Below are 16,542 nucleotides of genomic sequence, written 5' to 3'. Positions count from 1 at the left end.
GTATTATATAACTAAAATTATTTACATTATGCACTAGTCAGATATATGTATATAAATAAGACTAGGATAGAATATTTAGCATATCTAGCATTAATTTCATTATTAAGACGTGTAAATAAGTTAGGTGTAAATAAATTTAGCTGCCTCGATCTGGTCATTTAAATAAAAATTCCTTAATTTCTTTTTATTGTATTCTCGCTAGTAGGATAATTCCATTCCCGGAGCGGAGGCGGGAGATCGTTCCAAACCTTAGCTGCAGCAAAACGGAAACAGCCCCTGAATCCTGCCTTTTTATGAGTAGGTATAGCGAGCTTCTTTTTTTGCTGAAATCGAGTTGTGCCTCTGAAAATTGTTGTTGTGAAAATTGTACCACAGTATTTAAACTTTTGTTTCTTAGTTTTTTTCAAACAGTTCAAGCGCCTGGCAAAGCAACAGAACAACAAATTAAATCAAATAGAATTGAATTTGCTTTGTTTTTTTTGCCTGATTAATTCATTCAGAAAACCGTAAAAAACCACGTCTTTTGAATTAACTGTAACTGAATCGTCAATATAAACTAAACGTAAAATGTTACGTTTGGTTTATATTGACTCTTAAGATTCAGTTTAGCTCATCCATAATAATACTATCGGTGCGAAAATTTGTTGGTTTATCTATCTGTTTGTTATTATTTTAGGACCCATCCGTTTACCCAATTTTGACGAGAGATAAACTAAGGTAAAGAAATTCAGGTCTCAATATCGTAATCTAAATTCTTAATCCATCCATACTAATATCATAAATGCTAAAGTGTATCTGTCTGTCTGTCTGTCTATCTGTCTGTCTGCTACCTTTTCACGGCCCAACTGTGTAACCGATTTTAACGAAATTTGGTACAGGGTTAGCTTATATCGCGGGGACGGATATAGGCTACTTTTTATCCTGGAAAATCGAACAGTTCCCGCGGGATTCCTAAAGACCCATCCACTTAACCGATTTGAATGAAATTTGGTACCGAAGTAGCTTGCGTTCCTGTAATCGAAATAGGCAACTTTTTATCCCGGAAAATCAAACAGTTCCCACGGGATCTATAAAAAACCAAATCCACGCGGACGAAGTCGCGGGCATCCTCTAGTACCCATAAAAAAGAAAGCTGACTGACTGACGGACTGACTGATCTATCAACACACAGCTCAAACTACTGCGTTGACATAGGCTAGTCTTTAATAGAGGTAAAGTGTGGACTATCCAAGAGGTCGTTAATTTAAATCACACCCACCTTTTTGACGACTTCCGTGGCACAGTGGTGAAGTAAATGGGAGATCCCGGTTTCAATTCCTCGCGGGGGCAATTTGGGAATTTACAATTTGTAAATTACTGTCATTGTTTTCTGGTAGGAGGCTACGGCCGCGGCGAATTACCAGCCCATCGGAAATGGCAAGTGATTTTTGCGTTCCGTTAAGATATCGTATAGAAACCGATAAGAAGTACCTACAGTTCGCGACAGGTCAAGATGGCATCAGGGGGACGCCCCGCACACCCGCACGTCACCCGCGCTCGCCCGCGCCGTGTTAGCGTTGGGGCTGTGCGGTTGTGAGGGGCGTCCCCACCCCGGTTGCCATCTCGACCTGTCGCGTGCTATAGGTATGTCCACCTTCACCGTTCGGTCCTTTTCCATCTTCGACTGCATCACTTACCAGCAGTTGAGGTCGATCACGGGCTAACTTTAAATCATTGATTGAAAAAATAGTAGGTAATAGGTAACTAGATAAGTACTATTAGTTCAAGTCCACTTAACATAGCCCAAGAGCCTGTGAGAAATTTTGAGGAGACGCTTAATTTAATTGCTCATGTGGTTCTTTACTCTGTTTGTGCTGGTCCTATAAAGATTTCAAAAGTTGCTATTTTTTGAATATTAAAGTAGAGCTGAAATTTCTAAAGACAGGCAATTCTTGCCTTCAGAATTTTCAGCTTTAGGTACTTTATTGTCATGAAAACTGAATAAATTTTAATTATTATTTTTGGAAATTCCATCATCCAATTGGCAAACATACCTACTTTAGTATTAATTAATTAATTATTAATTGGATAGGATGAAGGTACAAAAATGTCTTAGCAAAATGCAGTACAAACAATGAAATTGAGTGCTTATATCTAAGATTCATTTATTCCAGCTCTGGAATCGCCATAGGATAGTCTCGATCTATGCTGAATTTCAAACTTTTTTCAAGCACTTTCTTAAAATTTCCTGCAAGCTCTTAGCCTTAAATTTAATTCTGGTACGTTTACGGGTTACTTAGCTCAAGCTCAACCTTTGGAACCTCAGCCTGACAATGTAAACTGATGTAAATGAACTGGATCGAAATTTGCACATTCGATTCCATTTCGATTCACACCTATCGTTGTTTCATTTCGAACTAAAACTGATCGCGTCCTGCGCCAGTGTGGACGAATCGCGAATTATATAATAGTGAATTCGCGATTAAAAATGGCGGGACTTGTGCAAAGTATATACAATGGATATAACTATGTGTTTGATGAATTACCTAGTAAGTAGAATAATTACTTATAATTAAATATTATTACTAGATATACCTACCTACATGAGCGTACTTAAAACCTGCCTAGTATATTATAAAAAATAAATTTTCCCACATTTTAGGGCTTTTCTCTCCGATAGAGATACTACTATTTTGTGCACTTCTTTTTCATTGTATATGTTTTAGTTTTAAATTATTAGTACCTACATGAATAAATAAAATGTATACAACTAAATACATCCACGTGATTTAGGTTTTTTACAAAAAAAAAAACAATATTAAAATAAAGCGACAAAATATATGACGCACGATGCTCACCTGACTTCAACATACAAACAAAAACATTTTTATAATTTGACTGAAATAGGTGTTTTGAAAAAAAAATCGGCTTTTAAACTAGTAACAGTGGGGGAAAACTTAAAAATTCACAGTCCTCACAACTTAGTACAGTAATCTACATTCTACAGCATCAGGATTAACGAGCTGGGACCTAGAATTAAATGATGAAGACTATATTTGGTAGTTGGTACCCACTATATTAATTCCCCACCAACAGTTCCGGAATCTTCACGGTATAAAGGTGAAAAAGAAACAGAAAAACAGAGTTACTTTTGCATAATCTATCTATATCTATACTAATAAATAAAATTGAAGTATCGTGTCTGTTTGAACGGACTAATCTTTGGAATGGCTAAACTTATTTTGACGGGATTTTCACATACAAGGAGAGGATTAATCAAGGAGTAACATAGGCTACTTTTTAACCGACTTCGAAAAATGGAGTTGTGTTTTTCTACCTATGTACACTGATATCTCCAAGATTTCTTAACCGACTTGCATAATTTTTTTTTAATCATTAAGGGAACTTTGCGACATCGTTCCATAAAAAAATGTGGGTTCCATCTCCTCAATCCTAATGTTGCAGGGGATCTGACCAATCCACACGGATGAAGCTGCGGGCATCATCTAGTTTTATAATAATATTAGTACGGAATATTCATCTTTCTACAGTCCTAACCTGTTCTTAAACGGATCGTATTGTTGATTTGATGTCACCATTATTAATAATAATAAAAACTGGTCTAGTGCGTCAGAACACGCATATAGAGTTCCGTAGCCAGGCTACATAGTTGCTATATTTTATTTATTTATTAAGGGATACAAATAATATACATATTTTACATTTACAATATACTTACAAACTATTGTATACTGACTAGCCGATGCCCACGACTTCGCCCGCGTGGATTTAGGTTTTTCGAAATCCCGTGGGAACTCTTTGATTTTCCGAGATAAAAAGTAGCCTATGTGCTAATCCAGGATACTATCTATCTCCATTCCGAATTTCAGTCAAATCCGTCAAGTGGTTTTTGCGTGAAGGAGTAACAAACATACACACACACACACACACACACATACAAACTTTAGCTTTTTATAATATTATATAGTGTGATGACAAGACTATACGTTTTGGCGTCATATTTTAAACAGTAGTTTATTCTCAAACTAATAACCTAATAATAATGATTTAAAAATACTTATTGAAGGAGGTAGTAGGTACTTAAACCCTGTTTCGACTCTCACTTTTCATGTTCAATTTTTCACTCTACATTTTTTTTAATTTAAAATATGCTCTATAATATATTATACCGACTTATTAAGTTTCTATAACTGTGCTTTTCAACATAATACATTACTAGGTAACGAACGCGACTTCGTCTTCCTGAGTTTTGATTACTAAAAATCCCGTTGGAACTCATTGATTTTCCGGGATAAAGAGTTGCCTGTCCTTCCCCGAGTTGCAAGGTATCTCCGTACCAAATTTTGTCAAAATCGGTTAAAAGGATGGGCCGTGAAAAACTAGCAGATAGACAGACAGACACACTTTCGCTTTTATAATATTAATATGGATATAGTAAATATACAGTCTAATAGTAGGTATATAGTATGGATTCTCCTTAAAATTTTCAAAATGGCTGTGAGCTGAGACACACAAACATGGACAGACGAATTGACAGACTGTTCGAAACGATTAGAGTTCCTCATTTTACTACGAGACCCTAAAAGTATGGTAAGTTTCATTTAAATTCTAGGTATAGCACACCCCTAAAGGCCTTATGAGGAAAATAATATTATTATTTAATAGGTATTTCGTTCTACCTACATTAGATTTCATTTCTTACCCGACTGCGTAGAAGCCCAAAGGAGGGTTGTGTGTCTGACCTGTTTCATTTTTTATTTCAAGACCACACAGTCTAACAAGTGGATGGTCTCAGATTCTGGTTGACTTTCAAACCACACCGGTATTAAAGAAGTTTTCACTTCAATAGAGCAATGTCGAAATGCATTGCGAAGGAATGATCGGAACAACTTGAAGCCTCAATAGCTCTAAGGTTAAGGAGTTCAGGTTCAAACCCCAACCGTGACCCACTGGACTATAGTCATACTCTACACTAGGAGTCTTAGGCTGAGATCTATACTAGAGCCCACTTTGACTTTGCCCAGACACTGTTGAAATGAGACAGCGCTATACCGCTGGCATATGTCTGTCTCGTTTTAAATGGAACCTAAGTCTAAGCAAAGTCAAAGTGCGGTCTATAGATTTCAACCTTAGGCGCGGGCTTAGCCTAAGCGGAGCCGAGAGAAGGTTTCTTCAGTCCAGCAAGTCTGCTGCGTGGTTAAAGCCCGGTTTCCACTTAAGCGGAGCGGAGTGGAGATGTGTTCACTAGACCAATCAGATTCTTAGTAGATATACTTAAGAATAAAATATGCTCAAGATTTGAAAGTAAAAGGAGTATACAGGGTGTAACCAGAACGTTAGCAAAAACGAAGACAGGTGATAGTACTGATAAGATACCATAAAACAAAAACTAAAAAAAATTTAAAATCGGTATTATTTTTAAAGTTCACAATATATTGCAAATAAGCTTCTGACTGCCGCTAGAGGTCAACGAACGTTACGTAAATAGGTCCGTATAGTATTTATACGTCCATGGGTAGTATATTAATAACGCTAAGTTTTGCTAGCGTTCCGGTTGCACCCTGTATGATTTAGAGAGGTTTAGCGGTGAAATAAAACAACGTAAGGGAACCCGTATGCCCAAGAATACTCTATAATGTTCTCAAAAGTGTGTGAATTCTACCAATTCACACTTGGCCAGTGCAGTGGTGTAATGGCTAGGTGTGGATACGACCAATCCACACTTGGCCAGTGCAGTGGTGTAATGACTAGGTGTGGATACTACCAATCCACACTTGGCCACTGCAGTGGTGTAATGGCTAGGTGTGGATACTACCAATCCACACTTGGCCAATGCAGTGGTATAATGACCAAACCCTTCTCATTCTGAGAAAAAATATACAGCATGGCTCTGAATGATGATTTTATAGGGAAAACTTTATCCTCCTACCTACATTATGTAAATAATTATAGATAATTATACATCGAAATCTTTGGTGCAATAAAACCGTTTAGCTAAGTAATTTTATGTTAATATACTAGTTTTTAGTTCTATCCATCAATTTAAGAAAAATGGTGGAAAACTTAATTAATATAATGGTTGAAATTAAATGTTATTTGCGCAGGTTATTGGAATTTATTAGATAGATAGATATTATAGGTACTAGGTATCTACCAAGCAAGGACTTCACGATTGAAATTCGGGTCCTAACTCTTCAATCCAGATGCTGCACATTACTGCACTAAGCTATAATTATAAGCTATACAATTATATATTTTTATTTTTATTTTTATTATTTTTTATTTTTAGTTTTGTATAAGCGTCATTATTTGTAATACTATGTTTATGTGTCGGTTTCAACGAATAAATTTTATTCTATTCTATTCTATTCTATAATGGGGGCTACAAAAATGCTGATTGTGAATTTGTTTATTTACATAAGTAAAAGCTAAAAAATATTTTTATTTTGTAGTTTAAAAATTTAAAAATATTTATTTATTTATTTTGTAGTCAGTGGCTTTAAAAGTTGGTTTTTAAAGGAAGTTTTAGTTATGAGCACGTTTAATTATTTTTAATTTTGCAGTAAAACTATCTACGTGTATGTCTGGTATTAAAATGAGTGTAAAGTCGCATAAATACCATTAATGCGTGCCCCTTAGAATAAAGTGCCCTTAATACATAATATTTCAAGCGCACATGACCTCTTTGATGACTGTGCTTTTTTACCCGTTGTACTTAATATGTAATTCATGGAATAAATTGAAATACATTTGTTATAATGATATGACGTACGTAGTAATATATGTACTTAAAAAAAGTGTAATATTTTCAGTATACATTTGTATATGACTTTATTTATTCCACCATAACTTTCAAATGTCTGTACAAAGGATGTATGGGGTATAGTCAGAATACTTAGAATCTGTACTGACACTGGCTAACAATTATTTGAAAAAAAAAAATTCAATGTGGCGTTTGTATGGCGCCCTTGGATGTATGATTACAATATCTCTATGATGGCACCATTGTATAATGTGAAAAATACTTTTTAACTCCCTTACAAGTGGAATTTCCAAAAATCCTTCTTAGACAAGCATCGATGTCATTAGTTAGTCCCCAGCGGTTTAGTCTGTGCTTTGATAGACATATATTATCATCTTTTTATGATAAAGGAGACCTCTGTGCCATGTTTCAGTTTTCTAGGTCTAGGTTTGGGCTGAGTGTTGAAGTCAATCGGGACTCCCCCGACCCAAAAAGAGGGGTGTTATAAGTTTGACGTGTGTATTTGTGCATCTGTGTATCTGTCTGTGGCATCGTAGCTCCTAAACGAATGAACCGATTTTATTTAGTTTCTTTTGTTTGAAAGGTGGCTTGATCGAGAGTGTTCTTAGCTATAATCCAAGAAAATCAGATCAGCCGTTTGAAAGTTATCAGCTCTTTTCTAGTTACTGTAACCTTCACTTGTCGGGGGTGTTATTTTTTAATTTACACTTGTATTCCTTACTTCCAGATCCGATTACTAAGAATTGGTTCCTAATTGCCAGACCATACCAGATCATCGGCGTGATAGCTGTTTACTTATTGTTCTCAACACGGCTGGGCCCCTGGTACATGAGGAACAAGAGGCCTTACGACTTGAAACAAATCATCATATATTACAATATATTTCAAATTCTTGCCAGTTTATACCTTTTTACGGAGGTAAGATTATTATAAGATACTAGAGCATGCCCGCGATTTCGTCCGCGTGGATTTAGGTTTTTGAAGATCCCGTGGGTTGGTCCTGTTTGGTTGTCTATATCAATAACATGGACGCAGGCTACCTTGGTACCAAATTTCATACAAATCGGTTGAGCCGACGGGTCTTAAGGAATCCCGTGGGAACTCTTAATTTTCCGGGATAAAAAGTAGCCTATGTCCGTCCCCGGGATATAAGCTAACTCTGTACCTTTCGTCAGAATCGGTTAAACTGTTTGGCCGTGAAAAAGTAGCAGACAGACAGACAGACAGACAGACACACTTTCGCATTTATAATATTTGTATGGATCATCAGGATCAAGCCATCGCCAGCACACTACAGAACTAGAACGGTTTAGGCCATAGTCTGTCACGGTGTCCAAGTGGTGGTTAACAGATTTCTCACACATTTGAGAACATTGACAGTCACAACAGACGGACAGACAGACAGACAGATAGACATTATTATGTGTAGGTATATACTAACTTGCTCGACAAAGACATTTTAAATATGCGTAAAAATCCGCCGAGGGCAAAGGCTGCTTGAATTATTTCAAGTAAAAAAAAAATTGTATTTCAAATTTGAAAAGAGTATAAAACTGGCCAAGTGCGAGTCAGACTCGTGCACTGAGGGTTCCGTACTACATGCTACAGTCGTAATTTGTACGTTCGACATTTTGCACGGTAAATCAAAAACTATTAAGTATACACAAAAATAAATAAAAATCTGTTTTAGAATGTACAGGTAAAGGTATGTACAGGTAAAAAATGTTTTTTTTTTAGTTATGTAACCACATATTCACAGTTTTCGAATTTTCCCCTTACGTGTGCCATAAGACTAGGTAGGTCTTATGGTACACGTAAGGGGAAAATTCGAAAACTGTTTGAAAGGTGGCTTGATCGAGAGTGTTCTTAGTTATAATCCAAGAAAATCAGTTCAGCCGTTTGAAAGTTATCAGCTCTTTTCTAGTTACCGTAACATTCATTTGTCGCGGGTGTTAAGTATAAATTTTTAATTTACACTTGTATTATTGTTTGTTAATCGATGGTTCATTTTAATTCCAGGGGTTGATGTATATATTTTCAAAAGAGTTTTCTTTCCTCTGCCAAAATGTCGACGATCCGACAACGCCTAGAGCACAGCATGTAAGTATCCAAACTGAAAATATTCAAATTCAAATTCAAATTCAAAATGTTTTTATTCAATTAGACTTTTACAAGTTCTTTCGAATCGTCAAAAGCATCTACCACTGGTTCGGAATGCCTTTCCTACCGAGAAGAACCAGCAAGAAACTCGGCGGTTGCTCTTTTCAATGATTTGATATACAATATTATGCCATGTAGACAAGCAATTGAAGTCCTGCGCATTGCTGGAGCGAATCGAAGTTCAGATCCACGCTTTTTTATCATTTACATAATCTTCGATAGTATAATATGCTTTTCTCAGGAGCATATTTTTAATAGATTTTTTGAACCTGTGTAAAGGCAAGTCCAAAATTGACTGAGGAATTTTGTTATAGAAGATTATACCCATATACTTCCTATATACTTCCCATATACTTCCTATTTAAGTATACTTAAATAAAATCAATTAAAGTTTTAATAAAATTGATAAAAAGTATGCTCCTAAAAAAAGCAAACGTAAGTGCCTACATAATTATACAATAAAAGATTATGTAAATTATTAAAAGAACCAGTCGAGTCAAACTCACACGAAGGATTACCAACGTACCGATCACTACCAGATAATACCTATAACATTTTTTTTTGTGATGTTAATTACCACAAATCATGGTTTTCGGATTTTCCCTTTACTTGTGCTATAAGACTTACCTACTTACCTGTCATGATTACAAGTATACCCTACGAGAAGTACCCAAGTACCCTATAGATTTTAGTTCCATTGACAGACACGACAGACAGATTTTTCTCTGGAGATACATACGGAATCCTAAAAACGAGATATCCATACTCTATACCACCCTAGTATTTAAATTTCTTCTTCTTTCAGATTGCAATTTCAGCATATTGTTTTTTCCTGATAAAAGTAGTAGACCTACTCGATACTGTTTTCTTCGTGCTGAGGAAGTCAGACAGACAGATCACGTCCCTACATTTGCATCACCACACTCTGATGCCGTTAGCAAGCTGGATCGGAGTTACATACTTTCCAGGTAAGTACCTAAAAGAAAAAGGGAATTTCGTGGTTCTCCACTCCAAGCTAATCTCCCAGCTTGACTGGGAGATTAGCTTGGAGTGGAGAACCTCATAAGTACAAGAGGACAAAAAGTAGTGGCTGATAATTCCAAAATATATGGAGACCATAATTGAAAGAAAGGAGAAGGATGGAAGAGAAGGAAGATGAGTCAGACAGTCAGTGAATGGTTGGCCAACAAAGCGGGAACATTATTATTGCTTGGAGAAAGGAGGGATTTTCAAGGGTCCGGCACTATCCGATTTGGATGTCCATGAGGATTTTCTCCTCCTTCAGGGGAAAAGATAGGTACCTGAAGAGGTATCTCTCTCTACCTCTCTGTTTCGTATTCCTCATTGCTGAGGGTCATGGCCCCTTTCCATTAATCACAGTGATAGAAGTTTTTGTGATAATAATGCGGTGGGTTCCCAGTTCCTTCACAACTTGATTAAGGCTGAAAATAGAATGAACTTTGATTTGCTCAGATTTAAGACACTGTCAAAACGAGACAGCGTTAACAGTGACATAAATCGGTCTCGTTTTAAATGTAACTTTAGTCTGAGCAAAGTCAAAGTACACTCAATAAAATTCAACCTAAGAGAACGAGATTTCAACTATATTACCCACTAGCTGTGCCCGCGACTTCGTTCGCGTGGAATAGTGACTTTTCGGGCAGCATATACTCTGCACGTTAAAAATGTTCGCCGTGATTCTTTAAATTGACATAACTTTTTTATTTATGAACCGATTGACATGAAATAAACACTAAATATTAAGTGAAGCTTACTACAATATATTAGTGAAAACCGTATCTAAATCGAATAAGCCGTTTCTGATATTAGCGTGCACAAACAAACAGACAAACAGACAAACAGACAAAAAAAAATTTAATTACAATTTCGGGTTCGGCATCGATATAATAACAACCCCTGCTACTTTTTTTTATATATTTCCATTGTACAGACACCACTTTTCTACAATTTTATTATATGTATAGATTAATATAGAAGTATAATTAGTATACAAATTCATGTAAAATTTTTGAAACTTTCTTATTCTCCATTCCAGGAGGTCAAGCAGCCATCATGGGGTGCGTGAATGCATTTGTGCACGCGGTTATGTATTTCTATTACTACATCGCCGGCCTGGGCGACAAGTACAAGAAATACCTGTGGTGGAAAAGACACGTCACTGAACTACAACTGGTAATGTCTTTTGTAACAAGTTCATAATTTGTATTGTAAAAAGTTAATCAACCTATATTGTTTTGAATTGCGAGATATGATATTTTTTTTACCGAAATATTTTTATTTATGTTAACGATATAACGCTGTCTCGTTTTAACAGTTTCTTATGTCTGAGCAAAGTCAAAGTATGCTTGAATCTATAGAGCATACTTTCACTTTGCGCAAACTTTACTTTGAGCTAAAACGAGACATAATTACTTAGTTATGCCAGAGGCATAAAACATTTCTAATTCCGTCTTAAGACTAAGCCAAGTTAAAGTGCGCTCCGTCTTAAGACTAAGTCAAGTTAAAATGTCGGCCTAATATGTAGTTAGGGAGTTATTAGGGCATTGTTGCATTATTTCTGACATGATACCCATAATATTATATTTTTCGGTGTAATTTTTTACCCCCGACCCAAAAAGAGGGGTGTTATAATTTTGACGTGTGTATCTGTGTATCTATCTGTGGCATCGTACCTCAGAAACTAATGAACCGATTTCAATTTAGTTTTTTTTTATTGAATGGTGGCTTGATCGAGAGTTGTCTTAGCTATAATCCAAGAAAATCAGTTCAGCCGTTTGAAAGTTATCAGCTCTTTTCTAGTTGCTGTAACCTTTGCTTGTCGGGGGTGTTATAAATTTTTAATTGACACTTGTAAAGACATTAAACGTAAAAGTTAGACATTGATAAATAAAATTTCTTGCATTGCATTGCTACGCTCCAAAGAGCCCTTGTTTACTACCACAAAAATAACGTTACAATTTTTTTTTTCATTTCAGGCACAATTTATACTTGTCGGATCACACGCGTTCATCACCTTGTTTTATGAATGTGGCTACCCAACGTGGATAAAGATTGGAATGATTATATACGCGGGTGTGTTCATAAATATGTTTGGTCAATTCTACTACGCCTGCTACATAGTGAGGAGACCTCAACAGAAAGAAAAGAATGCCGACGATAAACTAGCTAAAGAAAGTTGTGACAATGGTCGAGATGATACTGAAAAAAGTAATGGACTTAAAAATGAGAAAGTATCCAACGGTGACACGAAAAAGGACGACTATAGAAATGGAAAGGATGCGAAAGTCAAAACTAGCAATGGAGTAAAGAGCGATTTAAAAACTCAGTAACGTAGTGTTTTAGTGCCATAGCACACGACGGCATTTTCACGTGCGTTTTTCATGAAAAAGTGTAAGGGCAGTTTCAGACTAATGTTTTCTCTGTGCGTATTACGCTCGTTTTGGCATAAGCGTTTACACGCGCGCTTACATTTCACGCTCAAATATGTCGGATTCCAGCATGCTCACTCAAACAAGCGGGTCCCAAGAAAACCGCTCGCGGATATGAGCTTACTAAGCGAAAACGATGCCCACAAGGTACAATCCGCGCGGATATATGTTTTTAAAACGCGCGACAACACAGTGATTTTCTGGTATAAAAAAATTATTTTTCATTTTTTGCTTAAAAACAGTGCTGTAAATTATTATTTTTTTCACATTTAAGTACGTATTTTTTTTAGTTTTTTTAATTTTTTATAGTACCTATGTCAACAAGTGACACATTTTGAATTCATGATAAAAAATTTAAGATATGAGCGTAGATATAATATGTAAATTAAATCATTCATAAAATTACGATTGCATTGAAAACTTGCTATTTGTTGCGTCTTTTGCGCGTGAAAATATCTTCGTGTGTTGAACCTGTTGACAGTTCAAATGTTATTAAGAACTGATTACTTCATTCCAAATTATAAGTTACATTGCCTATTTTGTAATTGTTTTTGTTTCTATCGTATTGGGATTAAAATAAAATGAAACTTTAGTTAACTTAGATCTTGAAAGTAGGTCACTCAGATTGTTTGAGCGAAAGTAACGTTTGCGATTTAAAATGACCACCATCCGTAAATGGTCACCAAACAGAACAGCTATTTTGCCGCCATCTTTCATCGAGGGGTGTTAAAGTATCAAAAAGTTAATTAAAATAGGTAATGATTGATGAGCGGGAGTGAGCATTAATCTCGAGCTGATATCTATAGAGCTTAATAATTACTTTGAGTTTGCTCAGACTTTACTAAGAGTTGAAACGAGGCAGATTCGTGCCAATGACATAAGTTTATCGTCTCATTTTTAGGGTTCCGTAGCCAAATGGCAAAAAACGGAACCCTTATTACTGTAACTTAAGTCTGAGCAAAGTCAAAGTACTGACTACTACTAATAGATTTTAGCCTTAGGCCTTAAAGTTGATGTTTATGTTCATTACCGATGCGCTCGCGCGTAGTTCATGTGATTGTATTTGAAGTTTGTACAGTTGTTGTCGGCACTGGCATGTGAGTTTCTGACGTACAACGTATTAAATTTAAACGCTAAAATATTATTAAGTACACTGTTGTATGTGTTTAAAAAATACAATAAAGTTAAACAAAACAAAGCTGTCAAAACATCAAATTATTAATTAGTTTAACGTCAAATAAGTAAGTAAGGATTTTCAAGTATCTACCAACTTAAAAGATATTATGTACGAGGTTTTGTATTATAATTAGGTTAAAAAATTTGCTCCTGTTATTTATATTTGAACACTGCTATAAAACGTAAAAAAAATATTTAAAAATTACTTTTTGGTTTTTTATTTTCCTCCATTTCCAATAAGTGTGAGCAAATAATACAATGAACTTTATTAATTTATAATATTAGTCCAAGTAAATAACAATCTAATATTAGTACTATTAATAATAAATCAGTATGGAAGATTGGCTACCAAAGATCTGGTATGGGCCCTTGACTTCAATTTCACCTAGTGGTTAGTGATAATCCAGTCGTTAGAAGTAAACTATCAAGGATGGCTTTAACGGTGAAAAAAAATCATTGTGAGGGAATCTGCATGCCTGAGAGTTTTCCATAAATTTCTCCAAGATGTGTGATGTCTGCAGTTTCACTTGATCAGCATGGGCTATGGCCAAACTATGGCCTGAACCCTTCTCAATCTGAGAGGAAATCTGTTCTCAGTAGTGGGCCGGCAATGGTTCCTATAATAGTTATCTCAGTGTCATACTAAAATGCTCAACCACCTCCTACCAGACCAGCTACGTGATTGGCTCAGTTTCTAACGCTTAATGATAGCTACCGAGGTCGGTTGGGTCTACATTGCTGCTTTACTTGGTGACATTAAAATGTTTAGTCGTAGAAAACCTTCAATGGATTAAAAATGAGTTAGACACAGTTAGCGAATCACCACGCAGATCTAAATCTATTTATTAGAAGCAAGAAATTAACAAATTAACTAAGCATAGAATCGAATCCGGAAGACAGCCGAAAGAAAGAAACTCCTTGGATTAAAGATTAAAAAAAAACACAGTGCCTACCATTGCGACAGAGAAGTCGCAGGCGCATATTTGGCGAGGTGACATTTGCACGCCTACATTGACGATAGAGCAATACTTTTCTTTGTGAAGTAAAATTTCTTGAGGCCGCTAATTCCATTTATTTACCCTAAACAACCAGCCTAGGTTGTATAGCCGGAAACAGTTGGCATTGCCAAGATCTGCGCCCGTACATAGTCGAAATTCCACGGACACGTACGAAGGGACTTGCCTCCTCGTTTCTAATTTGAACCGCTAGGATCTGGAAACCCTACGGGTGGCACAGTGAACTTGGTAAGGTCGGGGGGCAACGTCCTCATACGACCTACGGAGTGTTGGTGGACGCCCCTGAGGCCGTGGCGTGAATCAACGTCAGGCGACGTTAGAAATCAGGGACCACTTCTTCGCCGGCGAAGACGCTGAGAAGAGGTTAAAGTGTGTAGCCGTACAAGATAGGGTGCAATGTGCATTGCCATGATTTGGCCATCCGTGTCATTAAAGACGTGCTTAGGGCGTCTTTTATCGGGAACAGTTTCGAGGTCGCGGGCCTCAAATCAGTAGGTAAAGGCGAGCTGAGTAACCCGTACCGCGGTGGAAAGTAGCTGAAATGTGACGTCCAAGAAATCTGACGCTGTTTCAACTCACCTTTGCTTCAAAACAATCCTCGTTCTCAATTCTCGGTCTCTTTTACTTACTCATCAAAACATTATTTTGAAAAAACCGGTCAAGGGGAGTCGGCCTCGCACACCATGGGTTCCGTACCATCGTATAAAATATACGTACCTAACACTTTTATGTAGAATAATGTAAGTTAATATGATTTAGTAAATTTATTTATTTTTTAATTTTGTTTTGTGTCGTAACCACAAATTCACGGTATTGGGATTTTTTCCTTTACTTCGCTATAAGACCTACCACAGACCTACCTACCTGCCAAATTTCATGATTCTAGGTCAACGGAAAGTACCCGTCTTGATAGACACGACAGACAGACAGTCAGAAAGAAAGACAGACAAAAAGTGATCCTATAAGGGTTCCTTTTTCCCTTTAAGCTACGGAACCCTAAATATAAAGTATCAAAGACGTTTAACTTCCTAGTTACTTATACACGACCTAATTTTTTAATTTTGTATAGCTCATTCCAGTTTACACTAGATAGATTCTAACTATCTGTCCCACCCGACTTCGCTTGAGTAGAACACATGAAGAGTTCCATCGTATAAGAAATAACACATAATTTTGTTTGTGATGTAATGTAACCACAAATTCACGGTTTTTTGATTTTTCCCTTTAGGTGTGCTTAAGACTTTGCCACCTGCCAAATTTCATGATTCTAAGTCAACGGAAAGTACCCTATAGGTTTCTTGACAGACACGACGGACGAACGGACGGACGGGTGGACGGACGGACAGACAGACGGACAGACAGACAGACAGACGGACGGACAGACAGACAGACAACAAAGTGATCCTATAGGGGTTCCGTTTTTCCTTTTGAGGTACGGAACCCTAAAAAAAGCAGATATTCTATAGACAGACAATTCAGTTCAAAAAATTATTTATACAATGCATACGTAGAGGTATTAGAAAAGAATTCGTATCGGTAGAGGAAATAATAAAAATGCAAATATATGGGCCGTATTTTGTACCCCGACTCGGACACTCATATTATGTTTAGTTTTACATTTGTAACTCAGTGAGAAAGGTTTACTTTTATTTCGTGAAATTAATAGGCTTAAAATAAAACAGCGTGATAAGTAGCAACAAACCGTTATTTTCTTATGAGGTGTAAATAAGTGATTTAAATTTTCCAAAATGGCGACGATTATAAGAAAAGCCATATCAGGATATAAATTTCTTTTTGATGAAATGGCAGGTAATCTTTTCGGTTATTTATAGAATTAGAACCATTGATTTTGAAAGCGTCCGCGCCACCCTAGGGTGTTCTGTGATTAGAACAATAGGTACCGGTAGTCCAAAATCGGTGATATCCTAGTGGGGAAAACGTCGTCGGATTCTGAATGTTGGGGGTTCATTCTTCGGCG

At 36.5% G+C, this 16,542-nt stretch overlaps 1 protein-coding gene across 1 annotated transcript; it reads left to right on the top strand.

Annotated features, from left to right (window-relative positions):
• The first annotated feature begins 2,343 nt into the window (after positions 1-2,343).
• On the top strand, positions 2,344-13,753 carry LOC123866556 (elongation of very long chain fatty acids protein 7-like). Its single transcript, XM_045908197.1, has 6 exons — positions 2,344-2,528; positions 7,491-7,681; positions 8,783-8,863; positions 9,729-9,891; positions 10,980-11,116; positions 11,920-13,753. Exons 1-6 carry the CDS (start codon positions 2,468-2,470, stop codon positions 12,271-12,273), a joined length of 987 nt encoding a protein of 328 aa, XP_045764153.1. The 5' UTR covers positions 2,344-2,467; the 3' UTR covers positions 12,274-13,753.
• The last annotated feature ends 2,789 nt before the right edge of the window (positions 13,754-16,542 follow it).

The sequence above is a fragment of the Maniola jurtina genome, chromosome 7 (assembly GCF_905333055.1).
Source record: "Maniola jurtina chromosome 7, ilManJurt1.1, whole genome shotgun sequence".
Classification (NCBI taxonomy): domain Eukaryota; kingdom Metazoa; phylum Arthropoda; class Insecta; order Lepidoptera; family Nymphalidae; genus Maniola; species Maniola jurtina.
This window is presented reverse-complemented; position numbering and strand designations above follow the sequence as displayed.